The sequence below is a fragment of the Ostrea edulis genome, chromosome 3 (assembly GCF_947568905.1).
Source record: "Ostrea edulis chromosome 3, xbOstEdul1.1, whole genome shotgun sequence".
In the NCBI taxonomy this organism is placed as follows: Eukaryota; Metazoa; Mollusca; class Bivalvia; order Ostreida; family Ostreidae; genus Ostrea; species Ostrea edulis.
Window position 1 is genome coordinate 49,856,225 of NC_079166.1, and position 16,731 is coordinate 49,872,955.

At 37.9% G+C, this 16,731-nt stretch overlaps 2 protein-coding genes across 4 annotated transcripts in view; one reads left to right on the forward strand and one right to left on the reverse strand.

The window, feature by feature from the left end:
- Positions 1-7,635, reverse strand: part of LOC125676011 (uncharacterized) — a 17,005-nt gene extending 9,370 nt beyond the window's left edge. The window contains exon 1 of one of the 3 annotated variants that reach the window (XM_056158077.1): positions 7,378-7,635. The gene's annotated coding sequence lies outside the window, so the exon portion shown is untranslated. Of the gene's footprint in view, positions 1-5,655 lie in introns of all 3 variants that reach the window. The other 2 variants (XM_048913895.2, XM_056158076.1) reach the window with 2 other exon arrangements.
- Positions 7,636-12,216: 4,581 nt separating this feature from the next.
- On the forward strand, positions 12,217-13,348 carry LOC125676451 (uncharacterized). The gene is made up of 2 exons (XM_056160926.1): positions 12,217-12,461; positions 12,622-13,348. Exons 1-2 carry the CDS (start codon positions 12,217-12,219, stop codon positions 13,346-13,348), a joined length of 972 nt encoding a protein of 323 aa, XP_056016901.1.
- The last annotated feature ends 3,383 nt before the right edge of the window (positions 13,349-16,731 follow it).

A 16,731-nucleotide genomic window follows, 5' to 3' on the forward strand; every position in this document is an offset into this window, starting at 1 on the left:
TTCAAGGGGGCATGGTCCTTCATTTGAGGAAACTTGAAAGCCCTTTACCCAAGGATGCGTTTTCCCTAGTTTGATTAAAATTGGCCCAGTGGTTCTGGAGAAGAAGTTGAAAAGTAAAAAGTGTACAGACGGTCAGACAACGGACAACACCGATCAGAAAAGCTCACTTGAGCTAAAAAGTAGAAAACATTTTCCGACAATTTCAACATTGTCTCAAAGTAGGTCACTGAGAAATGTATATCGATGTTTAAGAACTGGGTATTATTTATGATAATTCAATTTCTAGTCTACACATGCAATCTATCTTGTAAATTGTGCGAAAAATCTTAAATGTAGAAATAAACAGCATGTTATTCTAGAAATTTGGACTCTATAAATTAAAGACAGTTTCTAAATGTTTTCCCAAAAACGTTTTTACAAAATAAGCTGGTGTGTTCCTGAAAACGGTTATGATATATTGCAAAGAGTAAGCTATCATTAATCTTAGTTTGAAATGGTTTCCATGACAACCGAAGGAGGTGGTTGATAGCTACAATAAGTTTCTAATGTTTTCTATACATAAAGGTGTATTTTGAATCTTCCTAGATTTTTCTGTTAATATTCAATAAAGTGCACCGCCACGGCACATGATACGCCCGTCATATATTGTTAACAGTATAGATTGTACCCATTAAAACATTTTTTTTAATATCACCTTAATTAAATGTCACAGTGACCTTAAAGTAGGATGCGACACACCTTCTACCTAAGATGCATTAGTTGACCAATTTTGGTGAATCTAGGTCTAATAGTTTTCAAGTTATGAGCCGGACAAGTTTTTGCCATATATGGCCATATCTTCTTAATGAAAAGTCATAGTGACCTGGTTTTAATGTGCGACACACCTTCTACCCAAGATGTACCTACAGACAAAGTTTGATGATTCTAGGCCTTGTAGTATTTAAATTACGGGTCGGACACGAAAAAGCTAACAGACGGACGGACAGACGGATATCTTCTTAATGAAAAGTCACAGTGACCTGGTTTTAATGTGCGACACACCTTCTACCCAAGATGTATCTACAGACAAAGTTTGATGATTCTAGGCCTTGTAGTATTTAAGTTACGGGTCGGACACGAAAAAGCTAACAGACGGACGGACAGACGGATATCTTCTTAATGAAAAGTCACCGTGACCTGGTTTTAATGTGCGACACACCTTCTACCCAAGATGTATCTACAGACAAAGTTTGATGATTCTAGGCATTGTAGTATTTAAGTTACGGGTCGGACACGAAAAAGCTAACAGACGGACGGACAGACAGATGGACATGAACGTCATACCATAATATGTCCCGTCTTAAGACGGGCGTATAAAAACTGCTAACGCAAAACATTATGGTACATGTGTATGAATACAAATATTTACGCTTTAAATCATGTCTCTTTGAAATTGTGTTATGTGACAGTGTGACTATGTGTATCTCTGCTATTTCACTATTGCAGCTGGTATTGTTGCTTTACCTACTTTTTCAGCTTTATTTCAAGGATCTACCTTTCAAGACAGTGATTTTTTTTGTTTTTCAAACTACCACCCCTCCTTTTGAATTGGGAAAAATTAGTGACATTTTCCTCAAATTGTAAATAGTAAATAGTAAATTAAAATGGTAAAGATGCACAAAATAATCAAATAACAATTTCTTTTGTTTGAGGTTTATTTCAGATCTGATTTGAAATCATAAAATAAATCATTATTTAACATTAAATATGTATTGGAAGTCAGTACACCTTGTATAGATATTATTTACTTTTTCTAAGAAATACTTATTGTCTAACTTCATAAAGAAAATAATAAATTATTAATTCACCAGCATTTGTACCCATAATCTTGTAAATATTATATTAATAATCAAGTTTCCCTGTTTGTATTTTTCGGATTTTAGTAAAACCCTATATAGTTGGCCACTTCCTGTTATTAGCCTGACCCTACATATAATGGCGGTCAAACTAAATTGTCAACAATATGGCTTAATACTATATATTTCGCTGTATATCTGCTTATATGGATGCCTCTATTGTTTTACATATTCTTTACAAAACCTTTTGCATGTGCAGTGGTTTGGAGAATAAAACTGAAGAAAAAAACGTATTTACTCTTTGTCAGCAATATACGGTAACCTTTTTTTTAAATGTCCTAATTTCCCTAGATTTGAAATTGGGAAAAACATACATATATAATTGGGAAAAAATAGCTAATTTTAGAGAGGGGAAACAGCCGAATATCGGTGGCATTTTGGCCCCCAAAAAATCACTGCAAGATGTGAGAATTCAGTTATCGGATATATTCTACATATGTACAAGTTCATCATGACTAATAATGGGCTAGTTGTATACGGAAAGTTTGCATGTCAATCATGGTCTATGTTTTCCAGTACAATTTGCTGTGGTAATAAACAATGACATATAGTACAGTACGAGATACAGTTTGTTAGAATAAATCTGTGTAACTATAGGTCTTGGAACATGCAAACTCCAACCCATCTTTATTTTAGGGATCTAGGATCAACACATTTAATTTTTTTTTTACTTAATATGTTTTGTAAATATTAAAGATTATTCAAAATTTTTTATTTCTCATCTCTCTTACATATTAGTTAAAATCTCATTATTAGTAATTTTATTTCTTCTCCTCACAATCACAATTTTTACTAATTACTTAACAGAGACGAAAAATTACTTTTGGATGATCTTTACGTTTATATAATATAAATAATAAATATTTAAAAAAAAGTGTAGATCCCAGATCCGAAAATAAACAAAAGGCCCATGGGCAACATTGTTCACCATGGCCCATATCCAAAGATTTTCCATATAATTAAATTCGCATGTAAAATTTTGATCCCTATTGTGACCCCAACCTACTCCCGAGGGCCATGATTTTTACAAACTTGAATCTGCAATATATCAGGTAGCTTTCATGTAAATGTAAACTTCTTTGGCCCAATGGTTCTATAGAAGATTTTAAAAGATTTTCTCCATATATTAGTAAGTAAATCTTTTATCCCCTATTGTGGCCCCATCCTACCCCTGGGGACCATGATTTTAACAAATTTGAATCTGCATTACATCAGGAAGCTTTCATGTAAATGTAAACTTCTTCAGCCCAATGGTTCTTGAGAAAAAGATTTTCTTTATATATTAACATAATTATAAAACTTTGATCCCCTATTGTGGCCCCATCCTACCTCCAAGGGCCATGATTTTTAACAAACTTAAATCTGCACTATGTCAGGAAGCTTTCATGTAAATTTGTACTTTCCTAGTCCAATGGTTCGAGAAGGAGATTTTTAAAGATTTTCTCCCTATATATTTGTATGTATAACTTTGATCCCCTATTGTGGCCTCATCATACCCCCGGGGCCATGATTTTAACAAACTTAAATCTGCACAACGTCAGGATGCTTTCATGTACATTTCTACTTTGCACTATGTCAGGAAGCTTTCATGCAAATGTAAACTTCTTTGGCCCAATGGTTCTTGAGATTCAGAGAAGAAAATTTTTAAAGGTTTGTTTCTATATATATATATATATATATTAGTATGTAAAACTTTGATCCCCTAATGTGGCCCCATCCTACCCCCGGGGGACATGATTTTAACAAACTTGAATCTGCAATATGAAAGCTTCTTTCATGTAAATGTAAACTTTTCTGGCCCAGTGGTTCTTGAGAAGAAGATTTTTAAAGATTTATCCTATATATTAGTATGCAAAACTTTGATCCCTATTATGGCCTCATCCTACGCCCAGGGGCCATGATTTTAACAAACTTGAATCTGCAATATGTCAGAAAGTTCTCATGTAAATTTCAGCTCCTCTGGCCCAGTAGATTCTTAAATGACCCCACCCCCTATTTTTGCAATTATCTCCCTTCATTTGAACAAATTTGAAAGCCCTTCATCCAAGGATGCTTTGTGTTACGTTTGGTTGAAATTGGCCCTGTGGTTCTGGAGAAGACGATGAAAATGTGAAAAGTTTATGCTGACGACAGAAAAATTTTGATCAGAAAAGCTCACTTGAGCCTTCGGCTCAGGTAAGCTAACAAAAGGCCTACAGGCCTTATCGGTCACCTGAATATTTGTGAAAAAGTATCACTACTTCCATGGGCTATGAAATCTAGAAAAAATTCCCTATTCTGAATATCTAAGCTAAATTCTAATGTTCAGCAACAGTATAAAACAAAGATGTGTTCTTAAAACTTCACTGCCTTCAAAAGTGCATACACTGATGAAAGGCTCTAAATAATAGGTGTATTAACATTAAAACATCAAAACATATGACTAATTTCGACTCATCCTAAAGTCATAACCCTGGGTTTTGATTGAAATTCACCATTTTTTGTACATCCTTTTCTGCTATTCCTAAGTATGCATTTAGATTTGATACAGTATCAGCAAACTTACACATGAATACTATATATAAGTTTGGTCCCATCCTGGGGTTAGAACCCTTACTTTGGGCATCATCAAACTTACAATATTGGTAAAAGACTACCTGCTCTATCCACATAGTTTCAATTTAGTATCAACACCACTAAAGAAGATGTTATTTAAGTGTTTTATACATAAACACTATATAACAAGTTTGGCCCCACCCTGGGGTCAGAACCCCTACCCCGGGGATCATGAAATATACAATTTTGGTAGAGGCCCTCCTGCTCTCCATCACCATGCATTTAGTTTTTCTTACACATGTGCAGTTCTTGCAAAGAAGATTTTTGAAAATTGGGCAGTTTTTGCCCTGCCCCTAAGGCCCCAGGGGTGCAGGAATCCTGAAATTTAAAATTTATGTTCCCCTTGTTCCAAAGATCCTTCATACCAAATATGAAAAGAATTGGAATGATAGTTATCAAAAGAAGTTAAAAATGTCTATTGTTCACACATTTAATAACTGACCATTTTGGCCCCACCCTGATACCAAAACCCCTACCCCTGGGATCATCAAATTTACAATTTTGGTAAAGGACTACCTGCTCTTTCTAAATATCTATTTAGTTTCAATATGGTATCAAAAGCACTAAAGAAGATGTTATCTAAGTGTTTTACACATAAACACTATATACCAAGTTTGGCCCCACCTTGGGGTCAGAACCCCCACCCCCAGGATAATGAAATTTACAATTTTGGTAGAGGCCTTCCTGCTCTCTATCACCATGCATTTAGTTTTTCTTACACATGTGCGGTTCTTGAGAAGATTTTTGAAAATTGGTCAATTTTGGGCAGTTTTTGCTCCACCCCTAAGGCCCCAGGGGTGCTGGAGACCTGAAATTTACAATTTATGCCCCCCTTGTCCCAAAGATACTTTATACCAAATTTGAAAAGAATTGGACTGGTAGTTATCAAGAAGTTAAAATATGTTCAATTGTTAACACACGACGGACGACAACCGATTCCAATATGTTGAAGGGGGGGGGGGGTGTTTGCATGATTCATGCCCCAAATGCATATGTATTAAACTACCCCTATTGTGACCCCACCTTGTGTGACTTCTGGTCGTGTTCAATACATACAATTACAAATAAGTGATAAATTTTCTTCAGAAAAATTGTGACGCACAAGAGCGCCGAATATAACTAGCCCTAACATGACGCCATTTAACACCAACAAATGAAGCCTCACTTTGACTTTTAAGTCGCCTCCTTGCCTTTCAATTTCTTTGCATATGATGATGTCAGCACACAAATTTCCAATCAGTGTCAAAGTAGTTATGATTAACTTGAAGAATATACTCTGATAACTGAATCCTATGTACACTACAGTGATCTAGATTCGTGGAATACAGTTGTAAAAGGTAAGCAAAACAGTAGCTGTAATAATGTAACCTAACCGATTTTTTTCTGATGTTTTCGGGATAGGGCTACAATTCCATAGGATCTCCGTAATGGTGCAAAATAATTTTATGAATGACCGATAATAAGCTCCTTGCATTAGTCCCAAATGTTGTTTACACCAAAAGGAGTACCAATTTTGTGCTCGGGCATGTCTAATAAAGATGTTTTTCATTAAATATCATGTACAGCATGCAAAATTCTTCGTCTGCTCCACCATGTTTGTTATCGCAAGATCGCGTAGGTGGATCTACTGAAAAACTTAAACATTGACAATCAGCGCGAAAATGTAGTTACTCGAGCCATTCTGACAAAGAAAGGAAAATCATATGGTTGCAGAAAGAATTTACACTCTGCTGTTTGTTTCTTCACTTGATATTAAATTCAGACTCTTTCAATACCCTCCTCCATACTCGGCCATTGATGTAAACACTAACTTATATGGCATAAGCAAATAAATAAAATAAATGTTTATTCAGTATACATATACATACAAACATAAATACCAAGGTTAACCCATGAAAGCTCGAAAGCTTATTTCCAATGGGATCCTTTGATGCACAGACGTTTCCGCTAGTTGGTCATTTATGTGGGAGAAAACCCCAAGTATCCGGAGGAAACCCATGTGTCCGAGTGGGCGACCGCCATACCCTCTCACATACAACCACTGCTAATCACGGGGATCGAACTCAGGTTGCAGTGGTGAGAAGCGAGAGCGCAACCTCTGTGCTACCCGGACACTTGACAATCGGAAGTTGAAACTTCAGTACATCAAGCACGGCGCACAAATATGAATCGAGAAATTGGAATATATCGAAATGGTTGAAAACTGTAGAATAGAGCCTCACAAATCCTAAGTTGCAAGTTGTAAATTTATCTATTGACTAAGGAACATAGAATATCATTTGATTTAGCTCGAGTGAATCACTCCCGCATTTGCACCATTATGGAGATCCTAATGAGTTGTAAATTTATAAATTGACTAAGGAACAGAGAATATCATTTGATTTAGCGCGAGTGAATCACTCCCGCATTTGCACCATTATGGAGATCCTAACGAGTTGTAAATTTATATATTGACTAAGGAACATAGAATATCATTTGATTTAGCGGGAGTGAATCACTCCCGCATTTGCACCATTATGGAGCCTCCCCCCCTCCCCCAAACTAGCAAAACAGCTACGTTAGCTGGTTTCGCTGAATTCCCACTTCCCACTTTTGAATATGGAGTCCGCTCTGACTCACTCCTGCATACATCACAGTGTAAAAGCAGGGGTAAGTAAGAGTCAGAGGGTCGTTGCATTTTTTCCTTTTCTAAATTCCCAGATTCCTGTTACTGTAGTGTTACTATTTTTATGCACTTTGTTTCGATTGCTCCGGGTGGTACCCACTCCCCTGGGAAAAAATTATGGATCCATGCATGAATATGCTTGCTCTAACTGAAGCATCATCAACATATTACAATTAGATCTAATGAAATGCTGCTTTTGTCACAAGTTTGTGGGCGATTTACCTGTCAGTCGCCATTTCGAAGTAAGAGATACGCGCATATCACACCCGATGTCAAACACTCGATTGATTGGTAGATACACGGGATCAAACACTCGATGGTTTCAACAATATACATATTAGATATATCATCTATTATGATTATTTAAATACATTTATGAATTCAATTAAAGTATTTCAACATAATTCATATGTGATAAAAAAAAAAAAAAAAAAAAGAAGACAAAAACAAAAAAACCCATAAATGAATAACATTTTTAAAAAAGGCAAGCCAAAAATACCCCCCCCCCCCCCAAAAAAAAAAAACAAATTAAAAAATGAAATAAAAATAAATAACAAAATTAAAAAAAAACAAACATAAAAAACATACCCCTCCTCCAAAGAAAACACAAAAACTTAAACAAAACGTTTTGTTGCAGCGATAATGCAGCGATAAAAGATTGAACTGCTTGAAATATGGAGCACCAAATTATCATAAACTCAAATTATTGAAAATATAAAAGACAATCTAATCAAAATCAGATCCACGTATATCGCTACATAAAAGATTAAATCATTTTATCTGCTCAAGCGTATATCGCTACACAAATTAATCAAAATTAAATCCTTTGATTTGGAAGAGAGAACCCAGATACAATGTACATGGGAAGAGACCACCGACCTAGCGAAATTTGGACTATAAAATCTCTTACTTGCAAACAAAACACCCCTTTATCATTCCGGGGAAAAAATCATATACATATGTAGTATAATCGAGAACTTGTATATCATTCTTTCGATGGTGAAATCATAATTCATAAGTGGTGTTTTAACGAGCCATTAAATGAAATTTTGGTGTAATAACATTGTCTGAGCTAAGCCAAGCCATTCGACGCCTTACAAACTTAGCGTATCCAACGGCGCCTGGTGAAGTCAGAGAAACACTTGCAAAGGATCATTTCATAGATGCACTGATAGATTCCGATATTCGTATTCGAATCAAACAGTCATGACCAGCAAACCTGAATGAATCTATAAGTCTCGCAGTAGAGCTAGAGGCATATAACAGAGTCGAAAGAAGGGAAAGAGAGCTAAAGGGACATTTAAGATCACCTGTGGTAGAAGAGCAATCTGAAACAGTTGCAAGCAGCAGACTTGAGGGCTGGATGAAGTGTATGGAAGATAGTATGAAAAGCCTAGCAGAAGAGCTTAAGGAACTAAAGACATCGAGGCAACGAGAAAATAACAGGTGGCACAAGAACAGTGGTAAGAAAGCAGATAGATCAAGACAAGAAATCATATGCTATGAATGTGACAAACCAGGGCACATCAAGCGCAACTGTCCTACGTTGAGAAATAGGCCCAAACAGAAATATGGTAAAACTGATGACTGCAAGTCGAAGACTCACCCAGATGACAAAGGACCAAGTAAAGGTCCCCAAGTGTCTGTTGGACTCGGATCTTCAATTGAAGAATGTGGGTTGTACGTCAGTGTCAATATCCAGGGTGAGAGGACAAAAGTTTTGGTTGACACCGGGGCTACTGTTACTCTCGTGTCGGCAAGATTGTACGAGAGATTGTCAGAAACTGTTAGACCAAACCTACATACGGTAAAGCAGACCATTATGTCTGCCAATGGTACTCCACTGTCTGTCAGAGGGAAGGCGGAGTTTAACTTTACTATTGACAAAAAGACCTACCACAACGAAGCTGTTGTGACCGACATCAAGGTAGATGGCATTTTAGGTCTTGACTTCCTAAAGGCAAACAGCTGTACAATAGACATGAGCAATGAGGTGCTGAGCATTAACGGAAAGGATATCATTATGTCAATAGAGGGGACACTAGGCTGTTTCCGCGTTACAACAGTAGGGACTGGGAGTATTCCCCCAAGAAGCGAGGTCATTATCCAAGGGAAAGTATGTGTGCCAGATGGATTAAATCTGCCAAGATGCGATAGTATAGTAGAGCCAGTATGCAAGGAGACTATGAAAGCAGGTGCATTGACAGCAAGGACGATTCTGTGTTCACGGGAAACAGTTCCTGTAAGGTTGATGAATGTCAGTGAGGAATCCAAGGTGTTGCATACAGGGACAGTTGTAGGACAGCTGACAGAAATTAGAGAAGTACGTATACAGATGAAGGCTCTGTATGACGACATATTACCACTCAAAGAGCTACGTAAGGACCTTGCCGATTTACTCAGAAAATCGGAAAGTGGGTTGACTTCAGAACAGAGACAGAAGGCGAAAGAGTTTCTCTTTAAATATGCAAGCCTGTTTGCAGAGAATAACTTTGGCCGAACTGGGATAGTCAAACACCATATTGAGACAGGTGACAGCAGACCTATTAAACAACAACCAAGGAGAGTACCAGCCCATTTGATGAACGAGGTTGATAAGAACCTAGATGACATGTTGGAGAAAGGTGTTATTCAACCTTCAAGTAGTCCGTGGTCATCACCAATAGTATTAGTCAAGAAGAAAGACGGGACTCATAGGTTTTGTGTAGACTACCGGCGACTGAATAGTTGTACATTGCAAGACGCATATCCTCTCCCGAGGATTGACGAGTCCCTTGACCAGTTGTCGGGTTCCACTTGGTTTTCTACACTTGACCTCTGCTCCGGATACTGGCAAGTGGAGATGGCACCAGCTGACAAGCCAAAGACTGCATTCTCCTCAAGGCGAGGGCTCTTTGAATTTAATGTCATGCCCTTTGGTTTAAGTTGTGCGCCAGCAACATTTGAGCGCCTGATGGAGAGCGTTCTTTTAGGGCTACAATGGGACATATGTTTAGTCTACTTGGATGACATCATTGTCACAGGTAAGACCTTTGACCAGTTGCTTGAAAACCTAACAAAAGTGTTTGACAGATTACAGGATGCAAACTTAAAGTTAAAAGCCAAAAAATGTTTTCTTTTTGCAAAAGAGGTTACTTACCTCGGGCATGTTGTCTCTGAGAAGGGTGTGGCAACAGACCCAGCCAAAATTGCTGCAGTGAAGGAATGGCCGGTTTCAGCAAACGTCACCGAGCTTCGGTCATTCCTGGGACTATGCGGATATTATCGCCGCTTCATCAAGAACTTCTCTGCGATTGCCAAATGTCTCCATACCTTAACTGAAAAGGGGAGACCATTTATCTGGACAACACATTGTCAGGAAGCCGTTGAAAGCTTAAAACATCGCTTAACCAACTCTCCTGTCTTAACACATCCAAATTTCAACCTCCTCTTTGTATTAGATACAGATGCGAGTGATCAGGCAATAGGGGCTGTGTTGTCACAAAGCATAGATGGCAGTGAGCGAGTCATAGCATACGCAAGCAGGACACTAACCAAGTGTGAGCGTAAATACTGTGTGACAAGGAAAGAACTTCTGTCTGTTGTACACTTTGTGAAGTATTTCAAACACTACCTTTACGGTAAGGAGTTCCTTGTCCGCAGTGATCATGGGTCACTAAGATGGTTGTTTCAGTTCAAGAATCCCGAGGGCCAGCTAGCCAGATGGCTAGAAACACTCAGCGCTTTCAAGTTCCAGATTCAGCATCGCCCAGGGTTGCAACATAGAAATGCAGATGCCCTAAGCAGAGTGCCATGTCGCCAGTGTGGATACGAACCAGAAAGAGATGCTCCCGTTTGCAATGCAGCAAAAGCAGGTGCTATCGAGGAGCCATATAGCAGGATAAAAGATGTACAAGATCAGGACAGTGAATTGAAACTTGTCAAGAGTTGGTTATATAAGAGAAAAAGACCTGATTACAAAGAAATAAGTGGCTTGGGATATGTTGTAAGGTCTCTTTGGTCCCAATGGAATATCCTTGTCCTGGACAATGATATTTTGTACAGAAAGTACACTGAAGGAGATAGAAATTTCTCTAGCCTGCAGGCAGTAGTACCAGCAACCGAGCGTAGAATGGTTCTCCAATTTTGTCATGACTTGGAGACTGCTGGTCATTTGGGTGTTACCAAGACGCTTGCGCGAATCCGTCAGAAATATTACTGGCCAGGTCTACAGGCAGATACTAGGGCCTATATTGCCGGTTGTGAGAAATGCTCCAGAAGGAAAAGTCCTCAGATGAAAAAGAAAGCACCAATGACACTAGTAGAAAGTAGATTACCAATGGATAGAATTGCAACGGATATCCTTGGAGAACTCCCAGTCACTGAAAATGGCAACAAGTATATACTTGTTGTTTCTGATTATTTCACCAAGTGGACTGAGAGTTTTCCCATGCCTAATATGGAGACAGCGACAGTTGCAAGAATAGTAGTAGAAGAAGTAGTGTCAAGATTTGGCGTGCCGTCCAGTATTCACTCAGATCAAGGACGCCAATATGAAAGTGAACTTTTCTCTGAGATGTGCCGTGTGCTACAAATAAAGAAGACTCGAACCACTCCGTATCACCCGCAAAGTGACGGAATGGTCGAGCGCTTTAATAAAACACTTGCCACAATGTTAAGTGCATATGTTAATGAGCACCACTCTGACTGGGATAGTTATCTGCCTTATATAATGATGGCATACCGAGCTTCAGTACATGAAACCACTGGTTTCACACCAAATTACATGATGCTCGGAAGAGAGGTATCTACGCCTCTTGACATAATGTATGAGATGCCAAACGCAGTGAAGTATATACCCAAAAATAAATGGGCTTGGCAACTCAAAGAAAGAATGGAAGAAGTACATAATATGCCAGAGAGAATATCAAGACAGCAATGGTACGCCAAAAGAAATACCATGATCAGAAGCTCTCGTGGCAAAAATTTAGCAAAGGAGATCAGGTTTATGTCTATTTCCCTTTGAGGAAAGTTGGTCTGTCTCCAAAGTTCACAAGCTACTGGAGAGGTCCATATGAGATTATGGACAAAATCAGTGATATTACGTTCAAAGTGAACTGTGGGACACGCGGAAAAGCCCAAGTTGTACACGTAGACAGACTCAGGTTGAAGCGCGAACAAATTTTGCGGAACGAGAAAGAGAGTCCTCTGGAAATTGTTAATCCTAGTACCGTTGTAAGTGAGGAGCCGGAGATAGAACATCTACCAAGTGAGGTTGACAACAACCTTGAGACTCTTCGTTCTGGTAGAACAAAAAAAGCTCAATGGTTGGCTCCAAGACTATGTATATTAGCTTGTTGGGTTACCTAGGCAGGGTAACCAGTTGTGAATAGCAGCCAGTTTGATTTCTTTACGTGGTATTGTTCATTGTCAACTATGTTAGGAGTTTTGTTTAAACAAACAATCACTTAATTTTTGTCATTTCAGGAACATGCCTAACACCAAGATAACCAGTCGTGGGGATACAGTACGGAAGTGTGCGTTTTGCCCTTTCCAGTCATCGAATCACACCATATGGAGAGACCATATGGCTCAGTGTTATGAGAACAGATTCTTCTGCAAACAGTGTGACTATTCCACAGACAAGAAGATTAATTATCTGAGGCATGTCAAACGAAAGCATTCAACAAGACAGAGTGAGAAAAATTACCATCCCTCGTGTAGCAAGGTGACGGAGAATACATGTGACGACCATACTGTAGAAGATACGCAAAGTAGTGAGAACATTTCGTCTAAAGGGACAGAAGGAGACAATGATGGATCTGCATCAGAGGATGAGGAAGCGTGGTTGGCTGAAGACCCAGATGTTAGTATTGGGGAGGCTATAGAGACTGTGCAGCTTGGAAGGAGAGGTCCGGATACAGAAAGGCGATCAACATGTGATCCTGCTGTTAGGAAGAGAACTTCTCCAATGCCAGTATACAGCCCAGCACCACCCAAGGTAGCTCGACCTTGTTCTATTATGATTGAGTCTGAACAGAGTGATCCTCCTGTCCAGTCAGCTAGGTCTGCAGATTTGCAGACAGAGAGAGACATGGTAGACTCCTGTACTCAAACAGAGCCAGTCCGGTATACAAAGTCAATAACTACAACCACCATTATCAGAGAGAATGGGAGAAAAGTCATCACCGTGAAGAAGGAGAAAATGTTGTAGAAAGCAGACTTGTGACATGTGTAATAGAACAGATAGGCTAACATTTGAGCAGACAGTTCAGCAGTCTCTAAATTTTTCATTTCTTTCTGTGTAATCTAATCTTTGTTTTGTGCCAAATAATGCAATGTAATCTTGTGAATATTGTCATGCGGGACGCATGAGCTTAAGGGGGGAGAAATGAAGCGGTTGAGAGTTATTCCCCTTTGCAGTATTTTGTAAATCAAGAAATCATTGTATATAATTTAATTAACGTGTTAATTGATTAAAAGAAATTACAAGAATGAATGTTGTATGTATATAAATAAGATGAAAATGAATGTTTGGTTCAGATGAGCAAAGTAAGCTCAAAAATCGGATTCTTGCCTATAGAAAATTATGCTTATTGACGTAAAGATTATTTATTTAGGAAAAAGGCCGGGGTGCTAGTGTGAATTGATGTATTCATCTTGCATGACGACGAATTATTGTCAGGCTTAATTACAAACTAGAGACCATAGTCGTGAGAGTCAGAACTTATACTAGTGTTTGCATAAGCCAAGTGGCAAGTGCGGGTGACCAAGTGATCACAGAGAGCCAAGTTGACTACAGGTCGTGTGGCTATACTATTGTTTGCATAAGCCAAGTGGCAAGTGACCAAGTGATCACAGAGAGCCAAGTTGACTACAGGTCGTGTGGCTATACTATTGTTTGCATAAGCTACCAAGTGGCAAGTGCGGGTGACCAAGTGGCAAGTGCGGGTGACCAAGTGGCAAGTTACCAAGTGGCAAGCTGCCAAGTGGTGTGAGTAAGCCAAGTGGCAATCTGCCAAGTTGTGTGAGTAAGCCAAGTTGTGTGAGTAAGCCAAGTGGCAAGCTGCCAAGTGGTGTGAGTAAGCCAAGTGGCAAGCTGCCAGGTTGTGTGGGTAGCCAAGAGGCAGCACCTTGATTAAAATAGGCATAAGTGATGTCTCTTTGTTAATTATAGCACTAGGCAAGTGACACAAGCATATCTGTATATTTTGCATTCGTTATTATCCTTATAAGACTTGGGCAAACCAAGTACGATCCCAAGGAGATCGCTCGGGTCTCGCACGTTACAATATTTCTAGTGAAATAAATAAACTAAAGTATGTTGTATACACCCACCATATATCTTATCTTATAATGTCATCTAAAGCCATAAAACTTGGTTCAGTTATATGGTCAGTGCTAATTCTCCTGCAAGCGCATGGGAGCCATGATAGCATCTCTGTGACTCAGCAAACCCCTTTGTAAACTGACCTGCAGATGGTTACATCTAAACAAGAATGGCACAAGAAAACAACCTTGGGATTGTTCCAAATGCATTTGAGCCTGAATATGTGGAAGATATTACTTGAAAACATCACTGATGATACATCAAATGCAGTTGTCTCCACATTAGAGGAATGGTGTTCCTGTGGACAGTGTGAGGACACGCCTACTGCAGAGGAATGCATGTACTGTAAACAATGTGATTACACAGTAGGGAATATGGGGGAGATCCAGTGTATAACTGACCATGAACAATTTGATTTATTAATTCTAAACCCAGATGTTCTTGCAGTTGCATTTATTCAAATAATAAATGATGTACAAAAGACAGCAAGGATGTGCACTATGGCGTGTAAAACGTTGCTATATTCGATAATCTTATGATGTATGTTCAATATCTTGTGATGTATGTTCGATAATCTTGTGATGTATGTTCAATATCTTGTGATGTATGTTCTATATCTTGTGATGCATGTTCGATAATCTTATGATGTATGTTCAATATCTTGTGATGTATGTTTAATATTTTGTGATGTATATTCGATAATCTTGTGGTGTATATTCTATATCTTGTGATGCATAATGCTATCAATTTGTATTTTTAAATTCAAATTTGGATTAATGTTATTGTATAATTATCAGACGTAATGATTTGAACATATTTTATTGTATATACTATATACAAAAGGATTAGAAACAAGTTCTTGCAACTTACGAGTTCTTCTCCTTATAGAAAATAGAATAACACACAATTGTCATTAATATACAGTAAATAGTTAATACAATAATGTTACATATAGGTATATCTATAAGTAGTAGTACAATATAGCATTAATTGAATCTTTTGGTTTCTTGAATGTACGTCTGAACATTTGAAAAAATAAATTTATTTAGTTCAATAGATAAAACATTATCACCCCAAAGTAGTACATGTGTATCAATTATTACCAAATCATGTAATCTTAGCAATCTATCCATTACTTTATATCTAGCATTTGAATACTTATTACAAGTAAAGAAAAAGTGGTATGCATCTTCACGCATACCACATGGACACAACGGGGAATCAACAATATTGCGTCTATACAGATCATAATTCAGAACACATGCATGTCTTAGTTTGGTATGAATTATATTCAGGAAACGAGAACCATATGAAAAGTATATAGGTGGTTTAGAATTATTGATATTATTAGAGCTAATACTTTTACGGAATTGTTTAATTGAAGAAGCCTGTCTTGATTCAATACTAAGAGAATTCCACATTGATACAGCATCTGGAACGAATGATTTTTTATAAAGTTCAAGTCTACATTTTGGTACTGTATAGTTGTCTCCATTACGGAGATTGTACGATTGTACGTGGACTTTTTGTTTGTTTTATTAGGTATTGTTTCTTTTAGATACTGCGGAACCTCATTATTATGAATTTTGTACATAGTAACTAGTTTAGCGGTTGCTCTTCTAAAAGACAGAGGTTCTAAACCAGTTTCCAAATACAAAGAATCTCTAGACGCTAGTATAGGAAGGCCAGTAATAATTCGCGCTGCACATAATTGGACTTTTCTAGCATATCACTATCGGATGAAGTACATCCATCCCAAACAACAGACGCATACTCTAAAACTGGTCTTATGAAAGTAGTATACATTTTTAAAAGAATGTCTCTTCCTAATGTAAATTTTAGTTTTTTTAAGAAGTCCTAGTTTTTTGTAAGCCGTACTTGTTATTGTATTTATATAATGAGACCAACCCATATCGCTTGAAACAAACAATCCAAGATGTCTGTGCACTGGCACATATTCCAACTGACAATGTTGAAAGAATAATTTAGGAGGATCAGTGTAAAAAATACAGCTTTAGTTTTAGAGGGATTAAATTGTAACAACCATTTTTTTTTTACCATTCATCTAGAACACGAAGGTCATGATTTATCGTAAATTCTATTTCTCTTAAATTCTTAGATGAATGTTGAATTGAGTTATCATCAGCAAATAATCTGCAGAAAGACATCATATTTTCCGCAACATCATTAACATAGATTAAAAATAATAGAGGTCCAAGGACAGAGCCTTGGGGTACCCCTGCATTTAAACTTGCACTTGAAGATAA